The 13,594-nt window shown below is 46.7% G+C and overlaps 1 protein-coding gene across 4 annotated transcripts; it reads left to right on the top strand.

Moving 5' to 3' along the window:
- The first annotated feature begins 161 nt into the window (after positions 1-161).
- Positions 162-7,545, top strand: LOC311602532 (steryl-sulfatase-like). Of its 4 annotated transcripts, XM_084790759.1 has the most exons (12): positions 162-355; positions 1,612-1,629; positions 2,064-2,221; positions 2,564-2,758; positions 2,869-2,990; positions 3,507-3,629; positions 3,780-4,203; positions 4,732-4,868; positions 5,251-5,388; positions 5,527-5,686; positions 5,852-5,973; positions 6,124-7,545. In XM_084790759.1, the coding sequence occupies exons 4-12, from the start codon at positions 2,619-2,621 to the stop codon at positions 6,432-6,434; spliced, it is 1,677 nt and encodes a 558-aa protein (XP_084646885.1). In that variant the 5' UTR covers positions 162-355; positions 1,612-1,629; positions 2,064-2,221; positions 2,564-2,618; the 3' UTR covers positions 6,435-7,545. The 4 variants fall into 4 exon arrangements, with proteins under 4 accessions (XP_084646885.1, XP_084646883.1, XP_084646884.1 ...); XM_084790757.1 differs by having other exon boundaries at positions 1,612-2,221; XM_084790758.1 differs by having other exon boundaries at positions 1,617-2,221.
- Positions 7,546-13,594: the final 6,049 nt, after the last annotated feature.

Raw genomic sequence — 13,594 nt, forward strand, 5'->3', positions numbered from 1 at the left:
CACAGAGAAGACATACATGTTACACACGAATACATACACAGGAACTGCCCACATATGCACACACAAATGGTCCCTAAAGATCTATTCTCCATGCATCCGATGACCCCATGAGGGTCACTTCCTCCCACAGAGCACACAGTGAGGGTTGGGTATGGAAGGAGGAGGTCGGGGGACAGCATCGCCGCCGCCTGCCTGCCCATCTGCGTCATATGACAGCAGCAGTTCCCTCTTGGGTCAACCTTGCGCAACCCTGGACTCCGTTCCTGGTCAGATCCCCCCTCCTCCATTCCGCCGGAAGGACCATACAGACTGATGCGAGCAGCAGCGGAGAGGCCCCCTCCCCAAGGACCCAGAGGTACGATGTAGGGGTGAAAGTGTGGCGGGTAAACTGAGGCTAGGCAAGCATGAGAGCGCGGGCGGAAGCAGGCAGAGGGGAACTCCGCATGATGTAGCACCGAGGTGGGTAGGGGCCAGGAGCCCACTGGCCCTGCTGTCTCCCTGCCACATCCAGTTTCCCCGCCCTCCACACACAGCAGCAGCCGGTCCATAGCGCCAAGGCCTCCTGCCTGTCAATAAATCAGGGGAGATTTCCAGGGGGTAAAAGTCCCGCCCCCTCTCCCTGCCGCTCCACCTTTTCCGCGGAAACTGTCACTTCCGGTGTGGGAGCAGCGGGACAGACCCCTTCCTGTCACTCAGGGTGCTGCTGGCCCTGGAGGCAGGCCCCGCCCTTCCCATTCTTCTCTGTCAATCACAGTCCCTTCACCTCAGGGGACCCACAGTCCCCTTCAGTCCTTCCCTGTGGTTCATGGCACAGCCCGCCTGATCTGGCCCCGCCCCTTGGCTACATTACCTGTCAGTCACAGCTCCGCAGCCTGGTACACTAGGCGCCAGTGGCCCAAGGGACAAGCGCCTCCCCTTTCTGTCTTTCCTCAGCAGTCACCCGCAGCGGGGACAATCCTCTCCCCTTCCAGTCCTTCCCTGTCAATCACAGCGCTAGAGACCTGGGGTTCAAGTCCCGACCTCCGGGATTCCGTTAGTCTTTCCCATTTGTGTTTTTCTGACTGACAGGGAGGAGGGGGCCAGGCGGAGGCGGGAGGGGACCGCGATGACATCACCGCGCTTGTTTTTATTTGACCGACAGACCGCGCAGGGCCTCGGGACTGAGGGGAGGGAAGCGACCGCGATGACAACATCAGCGCTTTCTGATAGGGTGGGAGTTGGGGTGGGCGTCACACAACCCTGGCAGCAAGGCTTCGATGACGTCACTCACTGGGTGTGCCAACCTCACAAGCCACCTGCAGTACTGCCCAGGGCCTGAGGCATGACCCCGCCCATCCCCGCAGGATATCACTTCCACCCCTCCCCTGCCTGCCATGTAAACAAAGCTCACCTTAGTCTATGGATTCACCTTTGACCCACTTTGTCTTCCCCATCCTATATGAACCCAGAGGGAGGTCAGGTTAAGTCATGGGTTAAACTACACTTTAATCTTTGATTTGTACCAGGAGGGAGTAGGGGGAATGTTTAGCCTTGCAGTCTGCCTCGGTTTCTCCTCTATGTGTCTCCGCATGACTTCACGGACCCCTCCATCCACCCACTGCAACATAAAAGAACAGCTCATTGGACAAGGTTAGACCTCTGTGACCCATGACCCGCGTGATGTCACTTCCGACCTCTACATGAATAAGCCAAAAGGCAGTGTATACATATAGCAGCAGCCCACCCTTTCCTCAGCACCACCTGGAGAAAGACATCTGGCCACACCTGTGCCTCAGTTTCCCCTACATGACCCACCCCCTCAACCAATACACTGAGGACTCTTCACCACTGCCTGCCTCAGTTTTCCCTCCTTGACTCCCAGTGTTGAGTGTCACCCCAGTGATGTAGCACCACCCCAGGATGTAAACAAGCTGCGCATACCCTGACACATCAGCCTATACATTGAGACCGGGCTTCCCCACTGAGTCACTGGAACCACACAGAACCAGTCCGGACTGTTCGGTCTCCTGTTGGTGCTGCTACTGACCCCGTGACCCAACTGTGACCCCGCCCTCCCGCCTCAGGGATAAAAACACCCTGAGCCCTGCGGAGCTGGAACTTCTCTGAGCCTGCTGCCACCACTGCCACCACTGCCACCACCAGGGCCTGGATCATCACTTCTGGGGTCACACAGGGGTCACGCCTACGTCACAGGGTCACGTGAAGCTGCACAGACAGAAGGGTGAGTCCCTTCGGGTCACACAGGGCCTGTTGGAGGTGGGGGTCAGGATTACCACAGAGGGGTCACCCAGGTGTCTGGGAGGTTGGAGCTAGGGCACTTCCAGGTTCTGTACAGGACATTGCCAGTCTCTTCTGTGTGCCCTGGGCACTTCCGTGATTCTACACCTGAGTAACAATCACTTCCAGTCTCTGTACATAGAGCAGGGGTGCTTCCTGTCTTGTCCTTGCACTGACTGTGGGCACTTCCGGGTTCTGTACATTAAGATCTAGGATTTCCACTTTCTGTACATTAACCCCAGACACTGCTTGTGCATGCACTTACACACATGTATGTACCTTGCAGGCACTCACCACCCACTTTACCCAACCCCCACCCACGTGACCCTGCCCAGAAGACAATGATGTCACCCCTTCCCTTCCACATCCTCTTCCTCCTGATGGTCGGGGCCTCTGCAGGCGGTGGCCCCAACTTCCTGCTCATCATGGCTGACGACTTAGGCATTGGGGACCCTGGATGCTACGGCAACACCACGCTCAGGTGGGTGAAATTGGCGCTCGTGGGCCACGCCCACCCCGACCCTGGGGTTGTCCCCTCACCAAGGTCACAGGATGTCACATGCACCCTGTCTCCCCCTACCATCCCCGCAGGACGCCCAACATTGACCGCCTGGCCCGCGAGGGCGTGAAACTGACACAGCACCTAGCAGCCTCTCCCCTGTGCACACCGAGCCGAGCAGCCTTCCTGACAGGGCGGTACCCAGTGCGGTCTGGTGCGTGCGTGTGAGGTGGTGCTCTGGGGCGGGCTGGGTGGGTGAAGTCACTCCAGTTAGTTTCGGGTAAGGGGTGTGTGTTGGGGGGGAGGAGTCTGTCAGCTCTGTGCTTCCCATGATGCATGATGTCATCCCAGCTGGCAACCAGGGCAGGTGTCGTGGGGGTTTTCCCATGACGCTCTGGGGCCCAGGGTGACATTACTCCTGTCAGGCGCCTGGGGGTGGGGTTAGGTCCAGAGCTTCTTGGACTCCCATGACTCCTGGAGCTCAGTGGGCATATTCCCCATGATGCTATGGGGCCTAGGTGCAGGTGGGCGTGTGAGACCATTCCCATCATGAACTTGTGCTCAGGTTTGCAGGTGATGTCACTCCCGTGATGCCCCATGGCCTATGACTCCCCTGACATCTCCACTCCTCTTGCTTACTTATGTGATGTCACTCCCATGATACCCTGGGGTATGTCACAGGTTTCCCATGATGCTCTGGTGTGCTCATGTATGATATCACCCCCTGCAGGCATGGCATCCTGGAACACTGTGGGTGTCTTCCTATTCACTGCGTCCTCGGGAGGTCTCCCCTCTAGTGAGGTCACGTTTGCGCAGCTGCTGAGGGAGCAGGGGTACAGCACTGGGCTCGTGGGTGAGTGACATGGTCCTGTGGGGTCAGCAGAGGTAACAGGAGGGCAGGGTCATCATCACCAAGAGGTCAAAGGTCAGAAGAGGGGGCGTTGCCTAGTGTAACTTCCGGCCCAGTCCCCGTGACGGTTCTTCTGTTCTCGTCCCTATACAGGGAAGTGGCACCTGGGCCTGAGCTGCCAAGCAGCCCACGACTTCTGCCACCACCCGATGCGCCATGGGTTCGAGTTCTTCCACGGGGCCCCAACCACGAACTTGCGAGATTGCCGAGTGGGGGCTGGGTCGGTGTTTGGCCCCGCCTACCACATGCTGCTGTGGGTGCCCCTGCAGGTGCTGTGCACGACAGCACTGGGACTGGCAGCGCTGCGTGCTCTGGGGATCCTGGCGGTGCCGTTCTCTGCCTTCCTCGTGCTCGCCCTTGCAGTGGGCACCCTAGCTGCAGCCTACCTTGCCTTCCAGCACTATTTCCGCCCAACCAACTGCTTCCTCATGCGCGGCTTCGAGGTCATGCAGAGGCCCATGGACTATGCGGGACTGGCAGGGAGGCTCACGGAGGAGGCAGTGGGGTTCCTGCGCAGGTGGGTTCTGGTGTATGGGGTGAGGTCACTTCTGGTCCTTGGGAGGGCGCTTCCTGTGTTGGAGATAACCACTTCCTCTCTCTGATGTGCTTACTTCCTGTCTGTGACAAGAAGACCACTTCCTGTCTGAGACACAACTGATTCCTGTCTCTGACATAGCTACTTCTTGTCTCTAACATAAACATTTCCTATACGTTACATCATCACTATTTCTGGTATTTTGATATGGCTCCTTTCTATCTGAGACCTGAAACATGACTATTTCCTTTGTCTGACATCTTTACTTCCTGTATGTTACATCACCACTTCCTGTCTGTGAAACAGGCACTTTCTATTGGTGACATCAGGACTTCCTGTCTGTGAAATGGCTGTTTGTGTGACATGACCACTTCCTGTGTGTGATATGATGAGTATTTCCTTCTCTGACAAAGCTGAATCCTGTATGTTACAAAACTACTTCCTGTCCCTGACTCCACTGTTTCCTGTCTGTGATGCCACTTCTTGCCTTCCCCTCCTCCCCCGCCCCAGGCACTCCCATGGCCCCTTCCTGCTCTTCCTGTCCTTCCTGCATGTGCACACAGCCCACTTCGCCGGTCCCAGTTTCGTGGGGCGGAGCCGACACGGGGTCTATGGGGATGCAGTTGAGGAGATGGACTGGAGCGTTGGTGAGTGGTGCTGGTGTGAAGTCATCAGTGTGACCTCACAGCATTGAGGTGATTAACATGTTGCTGTCAGCATGATAGGGGAGAGATGAGTGGGGAGTGGGTGTTTTGCATCTCATTAACATATTGTTAGCATTTCATCATGCTGGGAGTCTTAAGGAGATGGATGGGCGATCACTGAGTCATTAACATAGGGGGCCTGGGCGATTACCATCTCATTAGCATACTGTCCTAGGGATGAAGGGCAGAGAACAGGTGAGGCTGGGTCCTTTACCATCTCATTAGCATGTCATTAGCATGTCATTACCACAGTGGGGCCCCTGCCAGGACACCTGGCAGGCTGGAGCATGTGTGATTAGCACGTCATGATCCTCCTGACATACAGGGCGCGTGCTGGATACCCTGGACGAACTGGGGCTGACGAACAACACGCTCGTGTACTTCTCGTCAGACCATGGTGCACACGTGGAGGAGGTCGGGGCCCGGGGCGAGGCCCACGGTGGAAGCAATGGTGCCTACAGAGGTAAGGACTGGGGGGGGGGGGGGATTGTACATGTGACATGTGTGCCCCATGGAGGCTATATCCATCCTTGCATGTTTTCTTCTCCTCCCGGTGACATGTCCCCATGATGTATACCATCTCCTCCACGCCCATGCGTAGGCGGCAAGGGCAACAACTGGGAGGGCGGCATCCGTGTGCCAGGCCTGGTGCGCTGGCCAGGCGTGCTCCCAGCTGGCGTGGAGATCGATGAGCCCACAAGCAACATGGACGTGTTCCCCACGGTGGTCAGGCTGGCGGGTGCGGAGCTGCCAAGGGACAGGTGTGTGATGTGGGCGTGATATGTGTTCATGCGTGTGACATGCATTTGCGTGATATGTTTACGTGTGGGTTATTATGGCATTGTGTACAGGGGTTATTAGTAGATGTAGGTGGTTTGTTATAGGAGTGTGTGAATGACACGTGACATGCATGAACGACCCCACAGAGTCATCGATGGCCGAGACCTGATGCCTTTGCTGCGAGGTCAGAGGATGCACTCGGAACATGATTTCTTGTTCCACTACTGCAATGCATACATGAACGCGGTTCGCTGGCGGCCGCCCAATGGTGAGTGGCGGGTGCATGGCGTGTATACACAGGGCACATGTTGCACGTTACACAGTTATACGTGTGCCGCATGTCATGCACTCCTCATGTACACCCTTTACCCATATGTCATATGTTACATGTATTGTCCCACTCCCCCTTCTCCCACAGGCACATCGGTGTGGAAGGCCTTCTTCTTCACGCCCGACTTCAGCCCTGCTGACGCCAACGGCTGCCCCAGTGAACATGTGTGCCCCTGCTACGGTACTGGTATCACACACCATGACCCACCACTGCTGTTCGATGTCACACGTGACCCAGGCGAGCGCCACCCTGTGACCCTGAGGGAGGAGCCGCGCTTCCATGCCATCCTGGCCACCATGCAGGACGCCACCACCCATCATCTACACTCTGTGTCCCCAGAGGTGCCCAACCAGCTCTCCTTGGCTAACCTCATATGGAAGCCATGGCTGCAGCTCTGATGACTGCATGCAGGCTGCTCCCGCCCAAGGAACCCGCCAAGGTCATACAGGGTCAAACACGTGGGGTCACACACCCGCAGGGTCCCGCCACATCACTGGGTCGCCCTGGGACACATGTGTTCCTTGCTCTGACTTCCCAAACTCCGAGGTTTCCCATGTCCACTCCTATATCCACAGGGCATGAAGGAAGGTTGCCAGGTTCTGCCAATATCAGTATTACTTATATGTGGGCCCATTCCGGCTTCTATGTAAATAAAATGGAAACTGAGACACACACATCATTATGCTTCCATCATGTGCCTCACCACCCGTGGTAGCTCTGTGTGTCACATGTGACCTGATGGTGCTGATACCGAGACCCCCTCCCCCTCAGGTCACATGTGGATTTACACATGTCAGTTCACATGAGGGGGGGGAGGGGAAGAGAGAAGGATCTGATGGAAATTTACTAAAATTTCCTGGTACTGAGAGTGCCTCTTTGAACCTACTTTTTGTACAGGGGGCATAGGACCATGTCAGAGGACCCTAATTCTGCCCAAGAAGGAGCCTCAGGCATTTAGGTGCATATGGGAATGCCTTGGGCCATTAGGCGGGACCTGGGGATGCTTGGACAGACTTTTGGATTAGATGTCTTTTCACACATCTAATGTAGGCTTGTTTGAACATATTGGTTATATAGGGAGTATAAAAGATTACATAAATTAATTTATCTGACAGCATATGACTGAAACCAGGAGGCATAATTATGTACAGAATATAAGATTAGGGTTTAGGTAGCATCTGGCACAGCACTTTCAGTATCCTCGTTTACTGCTCTAGGGTTACAATGAAGCATTTCTTTATTAAAAGTACTATTTTAGGTTAGAGCATTTTGGGAGTTTACTCAGGAAAGAAAGCCTGCAACAGTATTACCAGTTTGATACCACCAGGGGATGTTTCTGGTGAAAAATGCTGTAAGGAGAAAATTTTGGAAGGAAATGTCTTTTCAGGGGTGGGAGACAGTTGGAAAGACACTGTCAATTGAATCTACCATTTCAATACTGTACATTAAAACAAACTACAGGACTGTTGGCTCTGTTTCTCAACAATTAAACTTTATTATACAACCCAAGCATGAGAGCAATGTTTTTTAAGATTTACTGTTACTAGTTATTATGCATATACGCAGATAGAGGTTAATATATGTATGTTACACATGTGTAGTGCCCTCAGAAGCTGACAGAATGTCAGATGTCCTAGAGCAAGAGTTTTAGGTGGTTGTGAGCCTCCTGATATGGATTCTGGAAACAAAACTCAGAAACTTTAAAAAGGAGTAAGTGTTTTAAGATCTATCTATCTATCTATCTATCATCTGTCACCTATTTACTTATTTGCATGAGTGTTTTGCCTGAATATATGTATCTATGCTAACCATATTCCTTGTGTCCTTCAAGGTCAGAAGAGGGCATTAGATCCCCTGAAACTGTCGCTAGTCATGACGGAAAATTACCAAGTGTGTCTTGGGAAGTGAACTCAGGTCTTCTGCAAGAGCAATAAGTGCTTCCCTGCACTGAACCATCTCTCCAGGATCTGAATATATTTATTTGCCTGGTTTCTGTAGATGCTGAGGATTGAACACATGGTCTTCAATATTTTAAGAACAGGCTTTATGACTGATTTCTTCTTTTAGCCCTGGAAAACAGTGTTTAATCTAAACCAGAAAATATAAGCATTTTTTTCTGAGAGTGATTATAAAATTATTTTATTTATTTATTTATTTTTAGTTTTTTGAGAAAAGCTTTCCTGTGTAACCCTGACTATCCTGGAATTTACTCTGTCGACCAGGCCTGCTTTTACTAGCCCCCCACCCCAAGTGCTGGAATTAAGAGAATGTGATCCTATCTCCCCACAGAAGAAAAAATAACCCCCAAATTATAAATATTTGATACAGCTGATTTAGGTGTTATTTTCCAATCTGTTGAAGAAAATGGCACCCCAAATGGGGTTGGAGAGATGGCTCAGAGGTTAAGAGCACTGACTGCTCTTCCAGAGGTCCTGAGTTCAATTCCCAGCAACCACATGGTGGCTCACAACCTTCTATAATGAAATCAGGTGACCTCTGCTAGTGGGTAGTCAAAGATGCAGGCAGAAGATTATATGTATAATAAATAATAAATCTTCTAAAAATACCACAAATGAAGTACTAAAGTCTGAGAAAGTGTTATATTATCCATAACTAACAGAAGCATATCTTATTTAACAATGGCTTCCATGCTGGTTAGTTTTATGTCACCAAGACACAAGCTAACATCATTTTTGCAAGAAAAAATGCCCCCATCAGATTGGCCTGTGAGCAAGCCTGTGGTGCATTTTGTTGACTGATGACAGATGCTGTTGGTCTCTTCCTATAGGGAGTAATGCCACCATTGGGCTTATGCTCCTGGGTGCTATAAAGAAAAGTAGGCTGATATCCTGATGAGACTTGATAGGCTGAGATCAGATGGTAGGGGAGGAGCCCCCTGTCAGAGCTCTAGGGGAGGGGAATAGGGCAGAATCTGGACACAGGGTGGGAACAGGAAGAGAGGAGCAAGGGGATGACAATCGGGATGTAATGTGAATAAATTATAATAAATAAAAACTGTTTTAAAAATAAGAAAGAAAACGAAAGTAGGCCTAGCAGGCTATGGGCAGCAAGTCAGCAAGTGGAACACCTCCACAGCCTTTGCTTCGGCTCCTTTCTCCTTCCTCTATGGAGCCAAGGCCACCTGTCCTTGAACACAGCTTTTGCAGTACTGTAATCATAGGTATACACCACTATTCATGACTTGCAAGAAACATAAGTAGAGTGAGTTAATATATTGACACTTTATATGCATTATAATATGATCATATTAATTTTAAAATTATGAAAACTTACATGTTTGTTTGTTCTATCAATTTATTCATTTTTGTAAGCACTTGGGACTGAACCATATTACACTGAGCCATTTAAAAATCGGTTTGATGCTGGGTGGTGGTGGTGCTCACCTTTAATCCCAGCACTCAGGAGGCAGAATCGGGTGGGTTTTTGTGAGGTCAAGGCCAACCTGGTCTACAGAGTGAGTTCTAGGGCAGTCAGGGCTCTGCTACACAAAGAAAACCTGTCTTGAGAAACAACAACAACAACAGAAATGGTTTAAAGAGGTACTGGAGAGATATCTGGGTGTGGTACATTCCCAGCACTAGGGAGACAGAGACAGGCAGATCGCTGAGGCTTAGTGGCCAGCCAACCTAGCATATTCACTGAATACCAACCCAGTCCAAACCCTGTCTTAAAAAGGAAGGTTGGGCTCTGGAAATGACTTAGTGGTTAAGAGCACTCGCTGTGCTTGCAGAAAAGTCTTGCGTTTGATTCCTAGCACCCACATCTAGTAGCTTACAACCCTGTAACTCCAGCCTCAGAATTTTTGACACTCTCTTCTGTCCCTCATGAATATCTGCATGCATGTGCACAGAACTATGCACAGACAGGCACACACATGCACACACTCAAACATGCACACAATTTAAAACAATAAAAATATTAAAAATTTCTAAAACTGACACTGTGATACATACCTGTAATCCCAGCTCTTGGGGCATAGAAGTAAAAGGACCAGGTGTTCAAAACCAGCCTCAGCTATAAAGAGAGTTTAAGGCCAACCTGGGCTACATGAGATCTAGTGTTGGTGGTTGAAGATAATGATTTGAAGATTAGAATGTGTGGTTTGTATGTGAGAAGCTCTGAATTCAATCCCTGGTGTTGATCAAATGTACAAATCTGAGGGTTACTTCTTACAAATTTAATTTAGTTCCCTTTCCGAGTATATCATATTGTCTTCTCATGAATGCCTTCTCTCTGTCATGAGTTGAGGAAAGAACCTTCTGGAATGTTCCACTGAAAGATGAGCAAGTGGAGAACTGATTTCTTTCTCATAGATGTGAAAATGGAAAGAGAAGATAGAGAAAACAAACAATTCTAGGAAGGAAATGAATGATCAAGCCAGACTTGGCAGCTCACACATAAAATCCCAGCACTATAAATGACAAAACATTGTAGACAGAGAAATAACACAGGCTCATATGGTATTCATTGCAGACTTTTACTACTCTTCAGTTGAATGGGGTAACTGACCAATTTAAACAATAAATGGCTAGTGGCTATCCATTATGTCAAGATACATCATTTACATTTCACACATTTCCTCCAAATGTAAGCTGTCTTGAGGAGAGAATTGATTGGTTCTAAGGTGTAGCCTGCCTAATGGAAAGTGTAAGCATGCATGAAATGCTTCTTCAAGTGCATGTAGGAAGATTGTAGGCTACAGGTTTAGAACAAATGTTAGTTGAGATTTACACAAATATGCAGATCATTAAAAGTCATAATAATAATTTCCTTGTGATGTTGGGAGCCAAACACAAGGGCTCACAACATACTGAGATTTCTGCTTGGAAAGAAATGTGATGAATTTAATTATTATCACAATCATAAAAATTATCCCAGACTCTTTTGCTTGTGTGTACAAAACACATACTTTGAGAAACTAATATCTAGCTCATTTCCACATATGAAAATAATTTATTGCCCTGGAAGATGAAACACATGGAGCTATTTAAGCTAATGCATGAATTTGCCAAAAAGTATGTCTGAGGGTCCGTTTTTACCCTCTACTGATTGAAAAGGAAATTTTTATCCTGCAGCCCTCTGCTCGACATGATACAAAGTATGTCTTGCAGTATTATCCGAGTTTTGCTCCAAGTTCTGTGCACTTTTGTTTCCTTTAATTTTCTACATCTCCACTTGGGCTTAGGTGTGTCAAAAAGACTATTTCATTTACCTGCATCGAATGCCATGGTATTTTTTTTTAAAGTGTCCATTTATTTATACACTTCCTGTAATCTGCTAAATAATACTATACATGAAACAAATAGATCATTCTTTCCTTCTTGAACTACCAGTCATTACCATTTTTGTAGCAATAAAGCATCTTTTGTGGATGTGGGCCTAAGGGCTAGTGATGAATGTGGTAATGGTATTGAAAAATGCTTTCAATGAAATACAAGCAATCCCAGTTGTCACACCTGAAAAAAAAAAAAAAGAAAAAAAGGACTGAAAGTTTTGGCATGGTGGCATATGCCTTTAATCCCAGCACTTGGGAAGCAGAGGCACTTGTGAGTTTCAGGTTACTCTGAGTGAGTACAATGAGACTCTGATGCCTTAAAAGAACATTTGAAACACCAGGCTTTATTGTTTCCATTAGAACAGGTAGCTTAGTTTTACAATGAAGCTTAATTGTTTAGGGGTTAAGATATTTTTTGGTCTAGATAGGTGTTCTAAGTTGATAATGACAAGATGTGATGGAGATTGATTTACATTGAGAATTTTAGACTCACCAAGATAGGAAAGATGTCTTTTTCAAGGCTGTCAAATACAAATAACCAAAACACTAAGAATGTAACATTTATATAATTCCTGATTGTGTCATTGCTCTTCTTGACACAGGTAGTCTATTGTGTATATATGTAATAATATAAAAGTATATGTACAAAAATAAAATAATTAAAAAATAAATTTATTCCCCTCCCGAATAACGTGAAAGTGAGAGGGAGGGAGGATACAAAGGATGGGATAACAATCGAGATGTAATATGAATAAACAAATTAAAATACATTAAAAGGATATTAACTAATGTTGAGTAAACTAGCACTTCCAAAAGAGAAGAATGGAAATAGTTATTGAATCATAGATGAAGTTGAAAAAACCAAAAATGGGAAAATACTTAAATTTTTATTTATTTTATCAGTGCATATTAAATAAATACTAATTAAACATTTTGGAAAAAAGGAAATTTAAAAAACTGCCCAAAATGAAATAACATGGATTTAAGGTTTTATTGGTATTGTTGTCATATATAATGACTGATCTTGGTTGATAACTGGACTATATCTGGAATCAACTAAAACATAAACTTCTGGGTACTCCTATAAGGGGTTTGCTTAATCAGATTATTTGAAGCAAGATCCATCCTAAATATAGATGACACCTAAATAAACATATATGAAATAATAAACTTTAATTTTTGCCTGTGTGATCCCACTCACACTGACAAGTTCATCCATCTTTCTGTTGAAGCATTTATTAAAGATTATTACAAACATCTTTGTCAGAATGTCAATGTTGACTGAAGCTATCCTCCAAGGTTTCAATGCCAGATTAGGGTTTTGGAGACATTCAAACCTGTAGTGTGAAAAACTACTTAATTTCTTGCCCCTCTGGTGTAAGAAAAACATTTAAAACTACAAGGAACACAATCTTTAACACAATCTAGTGAATCTCATATCCCTAGGTATGTCATACTTGGATTTGAATGAATGAACATTTGAGAAATAAGATAGAAATGACAAAATTACTAAATATGTAAAGAATAATATATATTATTTGTTTACATATAAGCATATTACAATTATTTTCACCTGAATATATTCATTCCATTAATTCTGTTCCTTTAGAGAACTCTGAATAAAACAGCATTACTTTTTCAATTTGCAGGATATAAGAAAGTGCATATAGCTAATTTTTTTCTTTGATAAAGAAGAATCTGAGGTTTAAGTAGTTATCTAGCATGGGAGAATTCATACAGTTAGGCACTGGGGTTTGGATAGATTTATCTTTTTATGGAAATAATCTTATTTTACTTTTCCTTTTTCTCTCAGAGGCCTTACTATTATTGAGGCAAGTAGTGCTAGCATAGCCAGTATTGTTTAGAAAAGCTTATGATTGATCCAATAGTGGACAGTGATAGAGAGCTACATTGATTTCATGCTATGATTTAAGAGCCATTGAGCAGTGTAGTGATTTTTTTTTTATAATTAATCAATGTTCACTGTTGAAATGGCTATTAGAAAGGTGGTAGAAAGGGGATGGTGAGAATGCATGATTTAGCCCTCCTGGCAAATGAGGGGTGAGCAGAAGCGCAGGGAGGTTCCAAAAAGACAAGGAGCAAGATGGGATGTCTGAATTGAATGTGTTCATTTTAACTTAAAAAGCAAGGAGTTTGATCAGAGATGTAATTCTAGGAATAGAAAATAATGAATACTTGAGAAATAAGATACAAAGTACCAAATGATCAAATATTGAAAGAATAACTGACTCAAAAGCAGGA

Source organism: Acomys minous (genome assembly GCF_964271855.1).
Source record: "Acomys minous genome assembly, chromosome: 7".
NCBI lineage: Eukaryota > Metazoa > Chordata > Mammalia > Rodentia > Muridae > Acomys > Acomys minous.